The 21,678-nt window shown below is 54.7% G+C and overlaps 6 protein-coding genes across 6 annotated transcripts; 4 read left to right on the plus strand and 2 right to left on the minus strand.

Moving 5' to 3' along the window:
• Positions 1 to 1,586: 1,586 nt before the first annotated feature.
• CORC01_05564 (uncharacterized protein) lies at positions 1,587 to 2,186 on the minus strand (the record flags this gene model as incomplete). The annotated part of the gene is made up of 1 exon (XM_022617207.1): positions 1,587 to 2,186. One exon carries the CDS (start codon positions 2,184 to 2,186, stop codon positions 1,587 to 1,589), a length of 600 nt encoding a protein of 199 aa, XP_022476221.1.
• Positions 2,187 to 5,557: 3,371 nt separating this feature from the next.
• Positions 5,558 to 8,262, plus strand: CORC01_05565 (uncharacterized protein; the record flags this gene model as incomplete). Its single annotated transcript, XM_022617208.1, has 2 exons — positions 5,558 to 5,680; positions 5,833 to 8,262. The coding sequence occupies 2 exons, from the start codon at positions 5,558 to 5,560 to the stop codon at positions 8,260 to 8,262; spliced, it is 2,553 nt and encodes an 850-aa protein (XP_022476222.1).
• Positions 8,263 to 9,247: 985 nt separating this feature from the next.
• On the plus strand, positions 9,248 to 10,544 carry CORC01_05566 (uncharacterized protein; the record flags this gene model as incomplete). The annotated part of the gene is made up of 3 exons (XM_022617209.1): positions 9,248 to 9,335; positions 9,446 to 10,021; positions 10,081 to 10,544. 3 exons carry the CDS (start codon positions 9,248 to 9,250, stop codon positions 10,542 to 10,544), a joined length of 1,128 nt encoding a protein of 375 aa, XP_022476223.1.
• Positions 10,545 to 11,070: 526 nt separating this feature from the next.
• CORC01_05567 (aconitate hydratase) lies at positions 11,071 to 13,589 on the plus strand (the record flags this gene model as incomplete). The annotated part of the gene is made up of 2 exons (XM_022617210.1): positions 11,071 to 11,115; positions 11,181 to 13,589. The coding sequence occupies 2 exons, from the start codon at positions 11,071 to 11,073 to the stop codon at positions 13,587 to 13,589; spliced, it is 2,454 nt and encodes an 817-aa protein (XP_022476224.1).
• A 1,357-nt stretch (positions 13,590 to 14,946) lies between these two features.
• On the minus strand, positions 14,947 to 17,029 carry CORC01_05568 (heterokaryon incompatibility protein; the record flags this gene model as incomplete). The annotated part of the gene is made up of 2 exons (XM_022617211.1): positions 14,947 to 16,652; positions 16,726 to 17,029. 2 exons carry the CDS (start codon positions 17,027 to 17,029, stop codon positions 14,947 to 14,949), a joined length of 2,010 nt encoding a protein of 669 aa, XP_022476225.1.
• A 3,636-nt stretch (positions 17,030 to 20,665) lies between these two features.
• On the plus strand, positions 20,666 to 21,124 carry CORC01_05569 (uncharacterized protein; the record flags this gene model as incomplete). Its single annotated transcript, XM_022617212.1, has 1 exon — positions 20,666 to 21,124. One exon carries the CDS (start codon positions 20,666 to 20,668, stop codon positions 21,122 to 21,124), a length of 459 nt encoding a protein of 152 aa, XP_022476226.1.
• Between the last annotated feature and the right edge of the window lie 554 nt (positions 21,125 to 21,678).

Here is a 21,678-nt window from a genome sequence, read left to right on the forward strand (position 1 = left end):
TGGTTGGTGTAGCTATCGATACCTGTTTACGAGTGTACCTCAACCTTGAGCCTCGCCGGCTTGAGACGTTAGTGTTTGCCTAGAAATGGTGGTTTGATGCCGTTGAACCTCAGTCGTGTCCTCTTCAACATTTCATCTCTTGCCATACTTGCTACAGCTGCGACGACGCTTAAACTTCTTCAACGGAGGGGAGGAATCGGAAAGCCTAAAGGGGGGATGGGCGGATGACTGAGCGGCATTTCCCAACGTCCTACGGAGAAGAGCTGGGGTTTCTTCTTTAGTGCCTGGTCGACGCTACTAAGAGTCATGGTATTCCTCTGCATAGTTACCCTCGGTTGTCTGAAGCTTTCGTTCCCTTTTTTCTCTTTGCCTGCCGCGTTCCTTTGGTCAAGTGCACGAATCTGACTAACAACCCCTCAAGCTAGAACCAAGAAGGCGGTCTGTATTGAATTCCAGCATGTTTGATCATCACCGAATATCAACAGCTCCGGAATTAAACAAGCTGTGACTCTGGAAAAGTCGCGCGATTACTGCAGATACGATGGGCCGGCCTTATTGCCTTCCCATGCCACAATCGTTCATTTCCTGTCCTACCGCATCAATAGCTAGTCGCACAGACACCACAACAGAGAAAGGATTCCTACAGAGGAAAAGCAGGGAAATCTCGGCCAAGGTAGATCTGCGACGTGTAAGCCGCGGGAATGTCCGACGTTGGGTACGTAGGTAGGATATGCATGCAAAATACGAGACGTGTGTACACGTAAACCCCCTATCAGGAGCGGTGAAATAGAGGCCAGTACTACTTTGAGGCTACTGTCGTCCGTCGTTTGCGAAACCTGTGCGGCGGAGAAACCCAACAAGGACGGAAAGCCAATGTTGAAACTCAGCGCCCTACCGTCTTTCACCCCTCCCGTTTTCTTCCTCTTTTTTCATTCTCTGGATTATACTCTGTAGACGGGTAAGTAATACGTAGGCTCGTAGCGTGCCTAACTGTAGGCAGCGAAGGATTGAGGTCCCGTGGGGCTAACGAGCGGGCAGAGCAGGCACGACAGGACAACGCGCATCCGCGCTGCCTCGTCTTATTCTTTGTCGAGTTGCTGCGGCCCCTCGCCAAGCCCTGCAATCCTGAAACAAGCCAGTCGAGAACCGGATGACTTTTGTCTCTGATGGTGTTGGAGGTAAGGAGAGAAAACCTCAAAGGCAGAGGAGGGGGGAAACATGACGTATTGTGAAGTTCTGGGCCCTCCCTTTGTTTGCTTCGCCTTTGGGGTCCTTGGAGGAGGAGAGGCGAGAGGCCTACCGGGCTTACCTCAACCTTCTCCAAGGAAAGACGGGGAGCAATGTTCCGTACTAGACCTTCAAGGTCCTCGATTGGAGGCGGCGCCGTGGGCAATTTGATGGGACGAGTGTGGAAGCTTAACGATAATTAGGTGTGCATGCGTTGAATTTTCACCTTTCTTCTTGCAATTTGCCAGACGTAGCTTTGGTGCCTTGAACAAACATTAGACGGTTAAGGAGGAGGCGGCGGGGGTGATGAGATGGAAAGTCACCATCTTCCTGCAAGGTCTGTGAAGTGGTTGAGCCTTTCAGGTAGAGATCGGGTGGTCGGCTTCGACCCGGACGCAATGGGGCTTCGGGTCCGGAGAGCGACTGGTCTTGTCCGGCTTGCCTCTTGGGGCAGACCCCTGATCCGGCCACTTTGCTTTCTCACGTTCTGCTTTACACTTGAATGGCCGAGCTTGCCAGTGGAGAACCAACGTCTGCAATGCGAGTGACAAAACATATTTTCTTGGCGGCATAGGCAGCGGTGGTTTGGTTAAGTTTGATGAGAACCTTGGGAAAGGCGGGGGTTGAGTTCGCATGACTAGCAGCCTGGATGGCTGGACACTAGAATGGTGACATGCACCGTAGCGTTGTGATAACTGTATCGTCTTTGCCTGTTGGGGACGGCCCAGGCAAGCAAGCAGCGCTCTCGGACCTGGAAGGATGACTCCTCGACTGTTCGCTATTCCCGCCATTTGTCGATCTGAACCAAATGAACAACCAGCCGACCAGCCAGAGTAAGCTGTGAGATATTTGCTGGCGACTGCTGGCGACTGCTGGCTTACTTGCTTGCTTTGCTCACCGAGAGCTTCCCCGCCTCCCCCGCCTTTGTCACAGCGCTGTTGCTGGTTCGCCGGCGCCATTGCTGCAGATTTCCGTCTAGACGATGAGCTGTCATTTCGAACTTCGCCCCCGTGGGCGTCTCCGGTGGCTATTCCTTTCGGTGTAAACTAGCTATGAAGCATCCATCCTTATTTCATCCCACAGACACTTGTCAGAGAAGGTTTGATGCGAGGTTGCCATCCGTCGATCTTGATGGTCCGAGACACGCATAGAGGCCTCGACGACGAGATTGAACATGAAGAGCTTCTAAAAGAAAGGGACTATCAGTTGCTCGCTGACTAAGGCTGGATCAGCATGCCTCGCTGACGACTGCCAGTTTGTTCTGCTCCCCATAGTGTTCGCGGAGGAGGCTCTGCCTTGGTTCAGGACAGATGAAAGGGTCCCCACGTGAACAAGTCAAGCGCCGTCGGATTCTTCCTGTTCGACCTCAGCTCTTTGTCTTGTCCGACTCCAGCTACTCCGATAAGTCCCAGTAAGACTGGATACTGGAGGATTGCGTGCTGCGTGACTTGCGGCAGTGATTGCTGCTTCGAGTAAGGAGCAGGGGCTCATGTGACAGAGAGCAGACACTCTCCCGTGGTCGTCGGTCGACCCGCTCCTCCTCCCATTCCGACCTCGAGCGACCACGCTGCCGGGCTCGCTAACATCGGATGCGGTAGCTCCATGAGGTTGGATTTTACCGAGCGTTGAATAACGCATCAACTGTAGTGTCCTTCTCGAGGTTTTTGGTTTCCCTTCTGCGGCGCACCAGTTATTGTTTGCGCCAAACGCATAGCTAGCTGCGAGACACTCTCGCCTTCTGGGCAAGCACAGCACTGGACACCCCTGGACCAATCCAGGCACCGGGTCTGGCAGACGGGCAAGTCCGGGGTTGTATTCCTTGTCTTATCGCTCCATCGCTGATGAGGATGACCGACTGTCCGACTGACCGGCTATGCAACTATGCAGCAAGTTGGTGCTCCGGCATCGCGATTCGTTGCATGAAGACCTAGATCGACCAGTTGTCTGTAGTCCAAGGGGCAGGCCACCATGGTGACATGGCACGTCTGAACGCCAGATGCGAGTTCAAGCAGAATGATTTGTGAGAAATTTAAGGAGCCCAGGAGAGGTCAATGACCAAGCCAACCCCTATGACTGCTTATTGTCCACGTTTTGCATAGTTGAAGTGAGTGAACATAGGAACAATTCGCGGCGAGGCTCCAGTTCGCCTCATTTCGAGTCTGGTGTTTGCAGGGCAGTCCCCCGTCATGTGCCAATGGGCAGTGGTTATTGCGTCTTTGCCCTGGGTCGCTCGCAGTGGTTGAAGGAGAGAGTCATTGCCGGGGGGATTGTGGGTGGGAATCCTGGTGGACGACGGGTGGGAAAGAGCAGGAGGCAAAGACTAGAAAGGAAATCGACATGCGGATGGAGTCGTAGCGCCGAGACCTCGTCAGTTCCTCGACTAATACCCTGAAAAGGCGAAAGGGCGAAAGGTGGAGGCGAACGCGAAGGCGATGACTCGGCCGGTTCGTCCAGTCCAGAAAGGAAAATCTTGGACGGCACGAGAGGTGAAGATAGAGTCGAGGCTGCGAGAAGTGGTTGTGGCCGTGGCCATGTGGTGGATTGGGGCGAAGAAGGTTGGAGCAGCTTCCATTGATGGTATTGTAAGCTGCCGGGTCGCTATCTCGTGGTGGTGGCTGTTGACCGCCTCTTTCGCGCTTCTTCCATAGCTATGTTTTACCTTTTTTTTTTTTTTTTTTTTTTTTTTGCCGCTTCTCGCCCACTGTGATGGTGTGAATGTGAAGTCGCAGAGGCGAGCTGAGGTGTCGTAGGCAGCCTGGTAGCCTGGCTCGGCTGGCTGACTGGTTTGCCTGGTCTTGCTGTCTCTGCCTGCAGTGACATGTGAGCAGTTGTGGTTCCCGAAGAGCAATCCAAGGAACATGGATGGCGACAAGAGGCCCGGCTTGCTAAGCAAAGCAGAGGCGCGAATGTGGACTGTGGAATTTGGCACCTGAACCTGGGTCATTGGGAGATGCACTACGTAGATTTGACACTTTGACATGGACCAAGGTTAGCGGTGTCTCGGCTTTCCCACGGCAAAGCCTATGTCTGCAAGCGTACACTAAGGACTTAGCTGCCCCAGTACTCGAGCTCCCAGCCGCCTCAGTCAAGACATGCCTTCCCGCGCTCACGAAGGCAAAGTTCAGTAGTGAGCGGAACAGGCAGTTTGCACCTGTGAAGCTCGCACCATTCGCTCTCGCCTAACAGCGTGGAAGCAGCTTGAAAAGATACGTTCCTTTTCCGTGGTGCTCCCAGCCAGCCAACCAGATCCTGCTACCTTAGTCTTCCTTGCCCCTCTATTTTTCTTCGGAACCTACCTAGGTAGATACCTGGGATACATTAGTGTACAGATACGGATACCTGAGCTAAGTACCTTCCTTAGGGTGCAAAAGCACCAACCAAGCTTACCTGGGGAAGAGGCCAGCAATGTCGCGACCCCTCGCCCTTCACAGGTCCACCCATTGACGGATCCCCGTCACCGACATGCCATGCCATGCCACGCCCTCCACTTCCACCCATACTGTGGGCAAGAGGCAAGAAGTGAACCGTGAGAACCTGAAGGCAGTTGCGAGACTGACGACTGACGCTACCGCCTTCTGCCTCGCGGCTTGCCCGCCTTCCTTTCCCATCCCTCACTTTCCCACCACCTTGGTCCCTTTTCGGGCCACCACGGTTTCGGCCTCCTCCTCTTTCGCCTGGCTCTTGGTACATAAGTGGCTCCTGGTCCCCCTGGTACTATTCCTCTCACCCCCAAAGTCACCTGCGGAGAGCAAAGCTGTTGGTCTGCCGCACTTGAACAAGTCCCGTCTCACACACAGCTCCGAGGGTCGACACCTTCCGCCATAGAGAGAACGAGACGCACACGCATCATCCGCCTAGCCGTCTCCACCTCCACCACCTCCACCCGCCCACTCCAGTGTCCCATCTGTGCCTCCGGCCTCTCCTTCCTCGTCTGTTCACCTTACTTACTCCACCCGGCCACCGACCGCCGACCCCCATCATCCTCCAACTCACTTATCTTTCCCACTCCCCGTCCCTTCGACCACTTATCCCTCTTTCGCAATCTACCCGGGCAGCTTGCTTTGTCCGATTTACTTTTCCTTCCCTTTCACCACTCCGCCTCTGCTATCAGTCATTTACAACAATCAACGATACCTTATATCCATCTGGTATCTGTCAAATCCCCAGCTTGAAAAGGAAGACGCACCTTTTACCCCGACCGAGCGAACCTCGTGCACCGTGCTTGGCCGCTGAGCAGTGAAACATCCGCAAGAGCCGTCGTCCCCTCCCCGCCCGGCCGACCGCGAGTTTCCTCTTCATCCATACTTGGATCTACTTTCCATACTTCAAAATGGCGTCCTCTTCAGCAACATCGCCAGACACTCAGGTCACCCTGAAGATCAATTTCGACGGCATGACACGCCGCCACAAACTCCCACTGCGCGATATGGGACCCAGCACTCTCGAAGATAAGGTACGTCATTGCCCTCACTCCGCCCTTCGCCAGGGCGCAACAATCTCAATCCGAGCTCCAGTACAACGCGAAACGGTGATACATCATCGTTTTGGCTGCAAGGCGTTTGAGGCTCTGTTCTTCGAAGGTGGACGCTAATTCACTCTTTGCAGGTGAGGTCTCTGTTGGGCGTCAGCTCTGATGCCAACGTCACTCTCGAGAGGTACTCCGACTCGGCTGGTTCGTACATCACCCTCGATAAGCAAAACATCTCCGTCTACAAACAACTTTACCGAGCCGCCAAGGCCAAGCAAAAGCTCAAGCTCCGTATCACTAAGCTGTCCGAGGAAAAGATATCCCCCAGGCCAGTGTCAGTGGAGGATGTGCCGGAGTCCAGCACTCCTCTCGCTGTCAAGGTTGAAGAGGAGCAGAAGACGGAAGACCCCGCGATGCAACCCCTTGTTGACCTGAGTCACATCTATGACGTTGATAATGAGGCCAAGAAGGAGCTGCCCACGAGTGACACTGGTCTTGATTTCGAGGCCTCCATTCTCGCATCCCTGCTTAGAAGACACGCAAAGATCAACGACGAAGAATCGCCCGCAGCTTCTGCAGATATCCCTGTTTCCGAGGGTATCACTGCTCGAGACCAGTGGTTTGCTAATGCTGCCGCCACTGAGACTACTCCGTCGCGAGCTTCTTGGGGTCGCTGCCCCGCACTGATGCACCCAAACACCAACTTTGCGGTGTGCTGCAACAGCTGCGACCAGACAGTCCCCGAGGCTCACTACCACTGCTCCACATGCGACGATGGTGATTTCGATCTTTGCCAAAACTGCGTCGACCAGGGTATTACATGTTACGGCGCTGACCACTGGCTCATCAAGAGAATCGTCAAGAATGGCCAGATCATCAACAGCACTACGGAGACGATTGCGCCCAAAATCAGGGCCAAGGTCGAGGAGCCAATCCCAGAGCCTCCCAGGGCGCCCGCCAATATCAGTGAGCTTCTCCGTCCAGTCTTCAACACTGCGCTGTACAGCATGCGCACCTGCAACTGCTGCGTGACGGAGCTCCCGGAGTCAAGCTTCCTTCACTGCGCCGCTTGTGAAGATTTCGACCTGTGCCACGCATGCTTCGAGAAGGATTCGCATGGCCACAACCCGAAGCACTCCTTCGTCCCCGCCGTCGAGGGCGCCCACGTTCCCAGCCACATCCAAATCAAGTTGGCCCCTGGCCGCAACCAAAGCCACAACGCTATTTGCGATGGATGCGACAAGTACATTGCTGGCGTCCGCCACAAGTGTCTTGACTGTCCTGACTGGGACTACTGCGCTGACTGCATCGTGAACTCCAAGTTTGTTCACCCTAACCATCGCTTCGTTCCCATCTACGAGCCTCTCGAGGAGGTTCGCAGCCGTGCCGTCAGCCGCTCTGTACACTTTGGTATCTGTTGCGATGGCCCTCTGTGTGCCCGCACCCACAACGCGCCCGCTTACATCTCCGGCGTCCGATACAAGTGCACCGTCTGCCACGACACCGACTTCTGCGCAAACTGTGAGGCTAGCCCTGCTAACACTCACAACAAGACCCACCCCCTTGTCAAGTTCAAGACGCCAGTTCGTCACGTCACTGTTACCACCACTGGCGAGCGGGGAGATGGACAACGTATGCAGCAGATGGGTGACCGCAACCTTCGCCGAACCAGCTCTCGCTCTACCGAGACTACGGCCAACGCTTCCATCAATGTGCCCCAGACCGTTGTTGATGTGAAGCCCTCAGAGCCTGCTGTCAAGGAGGAGGTTGTTGAGGAGATGTCTGAGCCCGAAATCAAGCCAATTGCCAAGGAAATTTTGGAGGCAGATGTGAAGGAGGAAGTGGCTGAGGAGAAGGTCGCGCCGATTGTCGAGAAGCCTCTCACCGAGCAGGACCTCCAAGCTGTGTTTGTTCGCGATACCGTCGCTGACGGTACTCTCCTGCCGCCCAACCACGTCTTCGAACAAACCTGGGTGCTCCGCAACGACGGCGATGTTGCGTGGCCTGCTGGGTGCTCAGTCAAGTTTGTCGGCGGTGACTACATGGGTCACGTTGACTCGAACCACCCCGCCGGTATCTCCGAGCTTGTTTCTGCCTCTGAGTCCACTGTTTGCTATGCACCACTCGCGCCTGGTCAGGAGTTCTCTTTCAACGTTCTTCTCCGTACACCTGCCCGCGAGGGCAAGATCATTTCCTACTGGCGCCTGACGACCAAGGATGGTCTGAAGTTTGGTCACCGACTCTGGTGTGATGTTGGCGTCCAAACCACCCAGCCGATTGCTGAGGAGCCCAACGAGGAGTCCAAGGAAATTCCAGCCGAGATGCAGAGCAGCACCATGATCTTCCCCAAACTTGAGAAAGAATCCCCGGTTTCTAGCATTCACCAGGAAATCATGCCCGAGTCTGTTCGTGCGACCAGCTCTGAGACTGAGGAGTTCGAGGACTGCGGTGAGGAAGAGGATTGGGATGCTTCTGATGATGGCTTCATGACTGACGAGGAGTACGACATCCTTGATGCTTCTGACGAGGAGTTCCTCGAGGAGCAGCAGCGGAGACTCAGAAAGTGAACTGTCTGCAGCCTCTGTAGTTGCGCTTGACCACTAGAATTGGAGTGATCAGTGGTCTATCTGGAGGTTTGGGTTTCCTTTCAATGTCTCATTTCATCAGGCCTGGGGTTATTTGATTTCATTTGGAACTTGGTTCAAAGAGAGTGAATCGGTAGCTTGAGGTGGCGTAAGCAAAGCCCGCGAGCCTCCTCACCAGCGGAAAAAGCGAGCTACCGGTTGCTTGTTTATCAGGTTAGGTTGAGGTGACGCTCGTTTCATGATTCTTCATGACAGATTACAGATTGGTACTTGTAGGTTTTAGGAAGCAATGGACCGTAGCTTTAACAGCTCTCTCGAACATGACTTTTACTTAATATTGATACTGAGTGAGCCAGCCAGCCAGCCAGCCCAAAAAACAAAAACAAAAAAAAAACCCTGGCAATGTGCTAGTCGCCGTAACCGTTGTGTCCGGCTAACTACCCACCTACCTTACCTTAGCACAATGTCTCCGCAGGAGCAAGTCGCACCCTTGTCACAAGCTACAATGCACGCCGCCCCTCTCAGCCCACCAACGCTACTACCAGCACCAATCATTCTGGGACCCCTGGACAGGGGGCCCGAACTGCGGACATCTTTTGGATAGAGTGTCCTCAAGGCTTTCTGCAGCAGGCTCTCCCACTTCACGAGTTGCGCCGAGAGGTCTGACCAGCTTGCGCAAAGGCAATACTCGACGAACTTGTCATCTTTTGGCCCTGACGACTTCCTTTCAAAATTGTGATTCTGGAAAACGAGGCATGCGGTAGCGGAACTTGGTTTCTGACGGCGGGCATTTGCAACAAGCCGAAAGGACTCGCACCGAGGAGCCGTCACTGGCATCGCGACCCCATTCATCAGCGACGAATCCGAGCACCCAGTCACACACACACAGGCGAATACTTGACGGCCGTTTCTTTTTGAAAATACTGCACCTATACCGCGTTCTCAATTCGCTTTATTTGAGACCGCCATGATGAACGGCTGGGATGAGAAGCAGCACCTGGACGACGATGCCTTTGGGGCTAAGGGGACCATCGTCAGCGCCTTCGATGCCTTTCGTGAGTCGCCAACTTTCCAACCGCAGGTTTCTTCTATAGCGCAGCTGGCCTATCAAGTTTGTGGGCAACATCAGCGAAGTAGTCATTGACTAACAGTCCTGTCTCCATAGCCAAGGCGAAACCTCAATACGTGACACGTACGGCGGGCGGCGGAAAGTGGACTGTCGCGATGACGGTCATATCAGTCTTCCTCTTCTGGTCTGAACTCGGTCGCTGGTGGCGCGGTACAGAGACGCACACCTTCGCCGTCGAAAAGGGCGTTCTGCACGAGATGCAGATCAACATGGATATCGTTGTGCGCATGCACTGCGACGACCTGCACATCAACGTTCAAGATGCGGCGGGTGACCGTATCCTCGCAAGCAGCATGCTCAAGCGCGACAAGACGAATTGGTTGCAGTGGGTCGACAACAAGGGCATCCACCGCTTGGGAAGAGACAGCAAGGGCAAGATTGACACCGGCGCCGGCTGGCAGGAGGAGGAGGGTTTCGGGGAGGAGCATGTCCACGACATTGTATCGCTCAGCAAGAAGAGGGCCAAATGGGCAAAGACGCCCAGGCTCTGGGGCGACGGCGACAGCTGCCGCATCTACGGCAACTTGGATGTGAACAGAGTGCAGGGTGACTTCCACATTACTGCCAGGGGCCATGGCTATATGGAGTTTGGAGAGCACTTGGATCATGCCGGTGAGTTGGTCATCATCTCGGGCTTCAATCTCGGCGCATTGGCTTACAAGTTCACGCAGCTTTCAACTTCTCGCACATCATCTCGGAGATGTCCTTCGGTCCATTCTACCCCTCGCTGGTAAACCCCCTGGATCGCACGGTGAACCTCGCCAGGATCAACTTCCACAAGTTCCAATATTACTTGTCTGTGGTTCCCACCGTCTACTCTGTCGGTCATTCGTCGTCCAACCTCATCTCCACGAACCAGTACGCCGTCACGGAACAGAGTAAGGAGACCGATGACCATAATATTCCCGGCATCTTCTTCAAGTACGACATCGAGCCTATTCTGCTATCCGTGGAAGAGTCTAGAGACGGCTTCCTCCAGTTCTTGATGAAGATTGTCAACGTTATTAGCGGTGTGCTCGTTGCTGGACACTGGGGCTATACCCTCACTGAGTGGTACAAGGAGGTCTTGGGCCGGCGGAGAAGGGAGAGAAGTGAGGGCTTCATTGGCACAAAGAGCTCAGAGTATGACCAGTAGAACAGCGAGGGACATCGACAGATGGGAACAATGTGACATAGGAGTTCAAGGGTTGTGTATAGATAAGCATCTGGGATAGGGTAAATTGTTTCTTTGCATCGTTCAAGTTGTGGGAATAAAAGCCAGCAGAAAAGGCGACATAACAGAACTTCATTGCAAGCTTGGTCCCAGCGAGTAGCATTGCTACCACAACCGCCTTGGTGGCAACCTAGTAAACTGCGCGGCGCGGCGAGCCGGCCCCGAGCTGACCCTCCCAGGTTGACCGTGCAGGTTGACCTTACAGGGGGATTACCTCGGCGCAGCTATTACCGGTGTGGTTTTCGGAGCGAAGCCGGCAGTGCAGGGATGGAGCCTTTGACCTCCACCAGGTGTAAACTTCCCCCGGACTCGCGCACCGGCTTTTCAATTGGGTCTTTCCAATTGGATCCGATATGCCGATGTCGCCAATACTCAACCCAAAAAATTCCACATCACACCCCGCCATCAAGTTCGACTCACAGCATCCGGTGGGAGCTGCGCAGTGACGATGGCACCAATTGAGCTTGCCAGTCGATCAGGAGGCGCCGCGAGGGTGAGGAATATTCACCATTCAAACGATGAGACAAGATTATCATAACTAACGGAACGAGACTGCAGCGGCTCCTTAGTCGCACACGACCATGCCTGCCCGCATCCTCCAGCCTGCCGATCAGGAGAACATTCGCAACGGCCCAGGACATCGAGCAGCAAGACACTGATATGCGCAAGCTTCTTCCCAAGTCTATCAAGCCCAACACATACCGCAGACTCCACGACAATCTCCTCAAGGTCCGTCACGTCCTCGGACAGCAGCGCCTCACCCTCGCCGAGAAGATCCTGTACAGTCATCTGGACAATGTCGAGGATTCACTCCTTACAAATACGGACAATGGACGTAATATCCGCGGCAGTGCCAACCTCAAGCTTAACCCGGATCGAGTCAACATGCAAGACGCGTCGGCGCAGATGGCGCTGCTGCAATTCATGTCCTGCAACCTTGCCAAACCTGCCATTCCAGCCAGCATCCACTGTGACCACTTGATTGTGGGATCCAAGGGCGCCGAGCGCGACTTGTCGGACGGTATTAGTGTGAACAAAGAGGTGTTTGACTTCCTTGAGTCGGCCGGGCGCAAGTACGGAATGGACTTCTGGCCCCCTGGTGCAGGTATCATTCACCAGACGGTTTTGGAGGTCTACGCCCTTCCGGGTATCATGATGTTGGGAACCGACAGCCATAGCCCCAACGCCGGTGGTCTGTCTACCATTACAATTGGAGTTGGTGGTGCCGATGCTGTGGAGGCGCTTGTCGGCGCTCCTTGGGAGCTCAAGGCCCCTCGCGTGCTCGGTGTCAAGCTGACCGGCAAGCTCAACGACTGGGTGTCCCCCAAGGACGTCATTCTTAACCTGGCCGGCAAGTTGACTGTGCGCGGCGGAACCGGATTCATCGTCGAATATTTTGGCGACGGCGTTGAGACTCTTAGCGCCACCGGAATGGCCACCATTTGCAACATGGGTGCCGAAGTCGGCGCTACGACCTCCATCTTCCCCTACACTGCCGCCTCTGAACGCTACCTTCTCCAAACCCGCAGACAAGCCGAACATAAGGCGCTCGACGCGTACAAGAACTGGGGAAGCTTCAACTTCAGAGCTGATGAGGGTGCTCAGTATGATCAGGTCATCGAGATCAACCTTTCGGAGCTCGAGCCCCACATCAATGGCCCTTTCACTCCCGACCTGGCTACTCCCCTGTCTGCCTTCAAGGAGACCATTCAGACTGAGCAATGGCCCGAAGTCTTGTCCGCCGGTCTCATTGGCAGCTGCACTAACAGCTCTTACGAGGACATGACCAAGGTCGAGAGCATGGTCAAGCAGGCCGAGAAGGCCGGCCTGAAGCCCAAGGCTCCCTTCTACATCACTCCCGGCAGCGAGCAAATCCGCGCGACTCTCGAGCGCGATGGCACTCTCAAGACCCTGGAGGGTGCTGGGGGCATCGTTCTCTCGAACGCTTGCGGTCCATGCATTGGCCAGTGGAAGCGCCAGGACGACATCCCCAAAGGCCAGCTGAACGCCATCCTGACATCGTACAACCGTAACTTCAAGGGCCGTAACGATGGCAACCCCGGCACCATGAATTTCCTTGCCTCCCCTGAGATCGTCACCGCTATGGCCTACGCCGGCGCGACCACATTCAACCCCATGACGGACAAGCTGCAGACCCCCGACGGGAAGGAGTTCAAGTTCGAGGCCCCCCGCGGCCTGGAGAACCCCAAGGCCCCCTTCGAGTCCGGCGTCCCGTCTCTCCAGTCCATCTCGCCAGACGAGCCCGACGCCGACGTCAAGATCGCCATCGCCCCGACCTCGGAGCGCCTTGCCTTCCTCGAGCCCTTTGCGCCCTTCCCCGAGAGCGACCTGAGCGGCCTCAAGGTCCTAGTCAAGGTCACTGGAAAGTGCACTACCGACACCATCTCGGCGGCAGGCCCCTGGCTCAAGTACAAGGGCCACCTCCCCAACATCAGCACAAACACGCTCAACACGGCCGTAAACAAGGAGACGGGCGAGGTCAACGCCGCCTACGACGTCGACGGCTCCAAGCACACCATCCCCGAGCTCGCGCAGAAGTGGAAGGAGCGCGGCCAGGAGTGGCTCGTCGTCGCCGAGCACAACTACGGCGAGGGCAGCGCGCGCGAGCACGCCGCCTTGCAGCCGCGGTACCTCGGCGCCCGCGTCGTGCTGACAAAGTCATTTGCGCGCATCCACGAGACCAACCTCAAGAAGCAGGGTGTCGTGCCCCTGACGTTTGAGAACGAGGCTGACTACGACAAGATTGCGGCGTGCGACGAGGTCAGCACCGTCGGCCTGTACGAGATGCTGCAGAACGGCGGGCAGGGTAAAGTGCAGCTGCTCGTCAAGAAGAAGGACGGCTCCGAGGTGCTTATCCCGACTGCTCACGCCGTTACCAAGGACCAGGCTGGATTCATCCTCGCAGGTAGCGCTTTGAGCATGCTTGCCAAGCGTAACCAAGCTTAGGAAGAGTATTTTGGTCAAATGACTTGCTTGATTTGGGGGTCTAAAAAAGAATCTGGGCGATGAACTTTTCTTCCTGCGCGGCTTTCTGTATGTTTCTTTTTCTCTTGTATTGGGTTTTGTTGTAACAAAAAGGCGAAAAGAGGTGAAGATTAAAATTTCCGACGATTATATTCATCCCGCAACGTCATTCTTCTTTCCGGGATATTCTAGAGCAGTGAGGGCGTGTACCTCATCACAGAAGAGAAAATGATTTAAAAATGGACCTTGCTAGAGTCGCAGCTGTGCGTATGATGTACGATGTGGTGTGATTGCCCTTGTAATGATCAATATTTTTCATGCTTCAACAAGAAGACTGGTCGCTCGATCAAGCGTCTTTCATTATCTCCTCCCCGTCCCCTCGGCAAGATTCAAACCTGAATCGACTGAGACTTTCTCAGTAGCTCGCATTGACTGAGGCGCAGGTGGTTTTCGTTCAACCAAGATTCACAATGCCATATCCTGATAGCGTGGAAACAGAGTCTACGACGCGAGCATCTCATCGCTATGAGTTTCGGTGTAGTTGCTTCACTTACTAGGGGTTTCTTGTGTCGTCAAATACAGTAAACCCCGGCAGGTTGTGGTGAATAATTGCTCAGCTTATGCAAGTGTGTTCTGGCAAGGTAGATAAATAAGGTTAATTTTCCCAAAAGTTAGGTTCTCACAACTAGTTCAACCGGTCGCTCTCCATAGTTTTTCGCTCATCACTGTCGAGCGCGAGTCTATGGAGCATCAACCATGTCGAGGGGACAAATGCCGTATACGGAGTTCTCAATGCCCCTACATACTCTGTTGAATCTTGACCGCCCCTAGACCTGGCCTCAGTCAACTCATGTGAAAGATGTCCTGATCGAATGGACTTGCGGGTTTTTTCAAGCACCGTCCACTTACACCAAAGTACACAAACTACCGAGAGCACCCCACTGCCTTACTTTATCCCTTGTTGAGAAGTAGAAGAAGCTTTGGATCTGGAAAGTTTTTAGGCCTCCACTCCAGGACGGGTTTCCACGTCAAAGCAGCTTGTAAAGACGATTTGGCCATGGCCAAAAAATGAGAGGCGCAGGACAAACAGCGGCAAGCGAAAGGATTGATGGCTTCACTCCGAAGCAGGAAATCCCAGCAACAGGAAAGTTTCCGGTTTAATACCGGGCGTTTAGCTCAGTGGTAGAGCGCCCGCTTTGCATTCCTTCTGTGTCTGCGGGAGGCCCAGGGTTCAATCCCCTGATCGTCCAACTCTTTTTCCTTCAGGACAAAACTTCACACATCAAAGTGATCATCGCTTCCTTTTGTTCAATGTGGTGGTATGGTGGGTAACTAGTATTTAGATGAGGGTGATAACCTCGCGCGCTGCGCCATCGAACAACTTCACCTCGTTCGTGTCTTTCAAAGCCCCAGCTCGAAACGAGACGCCAACCCGCCTGAACATGTCAGTTGCAGGTTCTACCCTCTGGAGAACGATGAAGCCGTGATACGGATGAGCATCGCCCTTATTCCACGTCTTTCCCACCAACAGGCAAGAGTATCGTTCACCCCGGGCAACCGAGCCTGCATAGTCGCAGATCATGGTGTATCGATTCGCCTCCGCATCTACGAGGTCATACCGGACGCCTTCCGTGAACCCCATCATTGAATCCCCGTTCTGTATCTGCGTTGTTGTGATCTTGAGGCCGTGTACTACGGCCCCTCGAACCACGATCTTGGCGTCCTCGCAGACTTGGCCGTAAATGTCCTCCGCCATTAGAGGCTCTACCTGGACATCCAACACCTCCAAGTCACCTTTGAAGTGCGACATTGGGTGGAACATGATGGGCCCTTCGATGGCCGCCCAGCTCCAGCTCGGCGCCCTCCACTTTCCAGGCCGTCGCGAGACGGTCTCCGGGTTCCGCCAGTAATCGTCGTCCGCAGTCCAGAGCAGTTGCGTCGCGAAATCTCCCTCCCATAAGCCGGCAATATACCGGCTTCGTTGCTGCTGCTGCTGCTGCTGCTGCTGGTGTTGTTGTCCTTGTTTTCCATACACCTCCTCGTGCATCATCCGAAACTGCTTCGCCATCCCAGACAAGGCCGGCAGACGGTCCGCGTCGAAGCTGATGGACCGCTCCGAGAACAACTGCACGACCTGCCGCCACTGAAGGTACGCCCTCCCCGCCGACGACAGCGTCCGAAACAGCCCCGGCGAGCGGAAACACCGGACGGACTCCTCGTCCAGCTCGACGGGCTGGTCGCGGCGGCAGGCGCAGGAGCGGAGCGTGTTGCACTCCCAGACGAGCTCGTTGGTTGTGTAGTGGAGCGTCCTGTTGGACAGGATGGCCTCCTGGAGGGTCCACGCGCGCTTATTGATGGGTTCCCCGTGCGCGCCCTCCGCCTCGATCGTCCGGAGGAGGACGGTGATGTCGTTGTGCTTCCTCTTCAGCTCATCCCGGACATAGACTGGCTGCGCGCCGCCGCCGAGCTCATCCAGACGCTGCGGCGGGACGCCAAACGCCTGGGGTGCGAAGACGCCGACGGAGCTCCCGTCTGCGTGGTCCACGGATATCGTCACCGTCGCGTTGGAGTAGACCTCGCACATCCGGCCGGCCTCCCGGGCCCAGTCTTCGGCGTCGCCTTGGATGATGCAGAGGGCGTCGATCCACAGGTACCGCAGCCCGAGGTTCCGGGTGATTGCGACGGCGTCTCGCAGCGTCGGGGGCATGCTGTCGCACGGTATGGCCTCTTGATGGGCGCCCAAGTTGAGACGGGTCGTCTTGAAGGCTGGGTGAGCTGCCGGGTCGCCCCAGCAGTAGCTCAACGCCGCATATGCGCCGGAGGCTCCGCGGGACTCGACGAGATGTGGCTCACGGAGGCCTGCGGTGCCGACGTCGATTACCCGGGTCGGAAGTTGTGAGGCTGTTGCTGCTTGTCTGCAGGACGGGTGGCTTTCGAGGCAGTCCTGGAGCCATGTTGAAGCGAGTGTGAGACTGGCGGGGGAGGATGAGTGGCTCTCGACTTCCTGGGCCGGGCCGATTGTCGGGTGGCATAGGCCATGGTCCTCTGTTTGTGGGTGTAAGCTGTCAAGAAATATCTCGGTGATGACGCTGGAGGCGTGAAACGTTTGAAATCTAACCTCGCCGCGAGAAGAGCTCCAGAGCAATGTTCTCTTGTCCCCAGCCGGACACAGAAAGCTGGAGCGGGGTGCCCGGTGCGAAGCGCATCTGCAGCAGGCCGGATACCTCCTCACCTGACGTCTCATCGATGTCCTTCCGCAGACACAACACAGCCCAGAGGAGCCGGCACGGCTGGCATGATGCCCTTTTCGCGGATCGCTTGAGGTCGTGAAGCTGGATGAACTTGGCCATGCGCTGGTTCGCGCTGAGCTTCTGGTCCTTGATCTCCTCCGCGCCTAGGTTGGAGCAGACTGCGCAGTCCATCTTCTACGACATTTACAAAACTAATCATGACATCGCGACCGGGGGGTCTTTGAGGTGAGATGCTAGGCTAGGGCTTTTTGGTGTTTGATTTGATACGTCTCGGCGTAAGCGAAGTTACTTAAGCAACATTGTCCCCAGTCTCTTTTATCAAGCCCGCCTATTTCAGCTATGGCTGCATAATCTTGGGAATTTGCATCTCGAAAGCGCTTGCTGAGAAACGGAAATTGAACGCTTTCGTTTCTCTAAGGTAGATCCGCAATTTTGGGCGCCTCAGAATGGTGTTCAGGGCACCAAGGGACAGCTCTATTGTCTCCTTCGAGACCGCGATGTTTATATGACATACGTGGCCCGGCTCTCTCAGTCTGAAGATCTTGTCTACACGAGGTCATTAGCCCAATGACAAACCTTCCACTGAGCTGCTGATTATAATTCCGGTAATCTTCTTGGGGAGCCTTGCCTTCTCATTCTCGGACAAGTCAAAAGATCATGTACAGCTGCTAGGAGTGCCACCAGCCCGATGCTGTGTATAGTTTCATCAGCGAGAATCAGGTAAGTCAAACCTGCTGGGATTCTGGCAGTAGCGAGTTGCAACGAGACGTCGAAATACAATACGAGGCTTTGAGAACAACGACAACTCAAGATCTGACTCTATAGTCATGTCGTATGAATCATTGCGGAGCAGCGATGCTAGGCTCCAATGGATGTGGTGGCAAACATATCAAAGCATCCAAACGTTGAAACGTCATTAAACCAAACCACAAAGCAGTCCGTTTTCAACACGACATTGAAACGGCCGACACTCATCACCTCGCTCCTTCGCTCTACCCACAAAGTCCTCAGGACAAAGATATTCCCGCACCGACGGCCTCAACCACGTTGTTGCGGGCGCTCAGCCTTGAAGGAGTGGACCGCTACTTAATGACCGGAAGCGCCCCCTTTTTTTCACCTCCCCCCTGCTCATCTGGAAATTGATGGGGAAGAAGCTTGTGATCACACGGATCAGATGGCACCTCCAAGCTCTGGTCCGGGGCTTGCCTCATCCGGAGGACCCAGGTTTAGCAAAACGCGGGGTAAGCAAAGGATGTGTGTGTAAGAGAACGATGGCGCTCGCCGGGCGCCTGGGGAAAGGTCCTGGCTTTGCCCTGGCTTTTGTACGTGATGGAGACGCCACGGTTTGAGGAGAGCGCCAATCTCATTCCAAGCCCAGAGCTTAGCTAGATGTAAGCCAAACTTGACGATGGCGTTGTGGCTTTTGGAGGAGGGATCGCGGAGGGGGTAAGTATGGCGGCCCTTTGCTCCAAAAGCTGAGATGGGGTTTGATTAAAGAGAGAAAGCGCGTTCTCTGGATGGTCTAAATACGCGATGATCAGATCGGATGACAGCTTCGCGGGCCGCTCCGTTTGTTGAGAGGTTCAAAAAGGCGGTTTCGCGATTTTGGTTCGAGATGCGGGGTGTAAGTGACAGATGGGCATCGAGTACCTACCTATACGTGCAGTACGGCTCGTGGACTTCTCTACAGTCCTCCCTCACGGCAAATTCAATGTTACTCAATGTCTCACAGTCACCACGGCGACCCGACGTGCACCGAACATGAAATTTCGTGATACTCGTTCCCTTGACCTCGATTCCAGGGCCAGACATTGGAGCTTATTCGCAGAGTCGTGACTCAATGATTGCTGCACAATCCAAGGCGAAATATAACCAGGAACTCACGTCAACGGGGGGCGGCGCCAGACCGGCAAACCGAATGCTGTCAAGCGAGCACGTTTTGTCACAGAGACCGCCTCGAAACCTAGACGAGCTTTAGTCAAGAAGAATTTCCTCAAACCTGCAACGGAATCGTGGCATCAGGCATGGGCTCAGAAAAGGTCTGCTGACCCTTAGAGACGCGGCAAACGGGTTCCCATTACCCCCAGGAAACTGATGACTGGTCAACGGCAGGGCTACCGTAAGTTGGCGGAGGCGTAATGTTCGAGCGGCGGGGCTCCTTGACGTCGTCGACAAAGCTGTTGGCCCTAGCAAGGGACGTGTTTAATAGCGGCTATCCACTTCTCTCTCGAGACCAGCTAAAGCATGCCAGCAGCGATCCGGATCAGCGCTTCCCGAGCGCCAGAAACGAAGAGGAGAGAGAGACAGAGAGAGAAAACTCTGCCAGCCAGACGCTGCCAGACTTGCCAGAGTCACTGCGATTTCCGCCCAGCATGTTCCACGTTCCTTGCATTAACCCCATTTTCCCCAGCTCCCAGCCCTTCAGGCTTGTTGAATGAGGAGCGTCTGACCAGCCAGTGGGCCCTCCCGAGGCCGCGCTACAGCCGAAAGCGGTAACCTATTAGCAAAACGTTACCCCATCGTTTGCTCCAGAATGGCGTCTTTTGATTTTCACAGCGAGAATTTGACAACTGGAGGCTTTGAAGAGTCACGAGGTCCACCAAGTAGCGAGCAAGAGAGAGAAAATTTGATCATTTCCATGGCGGATGATTGAGCTCGCCGCCTCCTGCCGATGATGGCTGCAACGCAACTTCGCAAGGGTTTGTCCGGTGCTTGGGGATGATTGCTTGGGAATAACAAACAACTGAACGGGCGTAACTCGTTGCTTTTCTGCAACTCTTATCAGTGCGATATTGAGTGCAACCAAATATCTAAACTTGGATTCTAGTGTAGGTTTGCTTATTGATGATAAGACCTCTTCTGTCCGGTTACAACAAACTGCACTGCCCAGAAATTTGCGATATATGACAAGGGTGAGAAGGTGTTGGTGGTGGTAGAATAGCAACCCGGAGAGGCAGACGGCATATGCAGCATGCCTCCGGTAAAGACCCATGTCTCACACACATCTGACTTTGTCTTGTCATTCACTCACTGCATCACGACATGCACGTTCTTCTCTCTGCTCACTCTCTCCACCGGCTCCAACGACAGCAAACCTGGAAGAAGCCAAGGCCAAGCTACCCATGAGCCTGGGCCCAGCCTAGGGTAGCTAGCGTAGCTCCGCTCCCGTTGTTTCGGGGCCTCGGGGCCATGCTAATTTTGCACATCAAGATCTCTCCGCCTCCTCACTTGTGACTTGCTCGAGAGCCGCCTCTCTGACAAAACTTTTCCTAATGTGGGCTCTCTGGTGTTAATCATTTCTTTCTTTCTTTCTCTCTTACCCTGACTAACGCTACCACAGAAAGAAAAGTCTTGCGTAGCAGTACGTAGCTACGTACCTACCTCTTCCCTCGAGTGTGAGAGCACACCATGTTCGTTGCGAGTGCAACGCCGTCACTCAGTCCATGGGGCATGGGAGAAACTTTTGCTTGTCAGGAGGACATTGCAAAGTCTGTTCGTCTTCCCCTTGGTGTGTCTCTCCCACTGGGCGAGGCTAGCCCTCCACCACCTCCTCCCCTTCCAAGGACAAACCTATAATAACCTTGGTCACCTCTCTCGTTCCTTACGTGGATTCCCCTTTCCTATCATTGACTTATTCAAGACACATCTCGCACATTCTCGACTGCTTACCCACGCTTCTCATCTGAAAGTTCAGACGACACCTCAGTTGACATCCCACTTACACCCACTTCCACCTCTACCAACCTCAAAGCTCACCACCAACACCAACACAAAGACCAAAAAATAACACGACACACAACCATCAAGATGCCTTCCCAAATCTTCGTCACCGAGCCTCACCCCACCGTGGCACCCAACACCTACATCTACTCCGGCAGAGGCGGTTTCGGCAACATCCGCAAGGCGCCCCAAGTCGTCACCCCAGCCACCGGCATCACCACACCCCTCAAGCCCGCGCCCACCCCGGCCGGCAACGGGAGCGTAACCCGCCGCTTCTACTCTGGCATCGGCGGAGCCGGCAACCGCCATGAGGCCCCCGAGCGCCCCGTCCGCAGCTTCGACGAAGACTTTGACCGCCAGGAGGTCCGCGATCGCGCCGCCGTCGGCCACGTCGGTATCGGTGGCGCCGGCAACGTCACCAGGCGCGCTTCGGACGCTTCCTCCGTCCACAGCGAGGACTCGGAGGCTTCCGCGTCTACTTCTTCGCTCAAGTCCCTCAAGAACCGAGGCAGCAACTTGTGGCGCCGGGTCACCAAGACCAACTGAGTTTAATGCCCAGAGGCATCTGTACACCATTTCATAATCACAACGGGTCGGCGTTTTACGGGAAACCCAAATACAAAAAAAGCAAACACGGATTAAATTACCACGGACACAAGAGGCAGCGGGCGAGAGGCATGACAGCGGTTTCGCAAACCTCTGGCTGGTTGATCTTTCCAGAGGCTGCTTTTCTATCTTCTGCAAAAGATGTATTGCAGCGGGGAGAAAACAGGGAGCATAGCGGGAAAACGGCGTTTGTTTCTGGTGAATGACATGAGAGCGAGCGCGGCGGACACAATACCCCCAGATGTCTATCTGGTTGTTCAGCAAGTAGTACTTGGAGGGGCCATCGATTGGTCTCCTCCTGAATATCAATTATTTTATACTTCAATGATTGCAATACTCATGAATAAGGTGATGTTCGTCTGCCGATTAATGCTTCTATTGGGCTCATTCTCATGGATTGAATTGAGACACCCGGACTTTGAATATCATGTAGTTCTGGTGACTCCGGGTGCCTTGTTAAAGAAGACTTTTCACTAATCTTCTCTCCCATTAAG

Source organism: Colletotrichum orchidophilum (genome assembly GCF_001831195.1).
Source record: "Colletotrichum orchidophilum strain IMI 309357 chromosome Unknown Scaffold_39.1, whole genome shotgun sequence".
Taxonomy (NCBI): domain Eukaryota; kingdom Fungi; phylum Ascomycota; class Sordariomycetes; order Glomerellales; family Glomerellaceae; genus Colletotrichum; species Colletotrichum orchidophilum.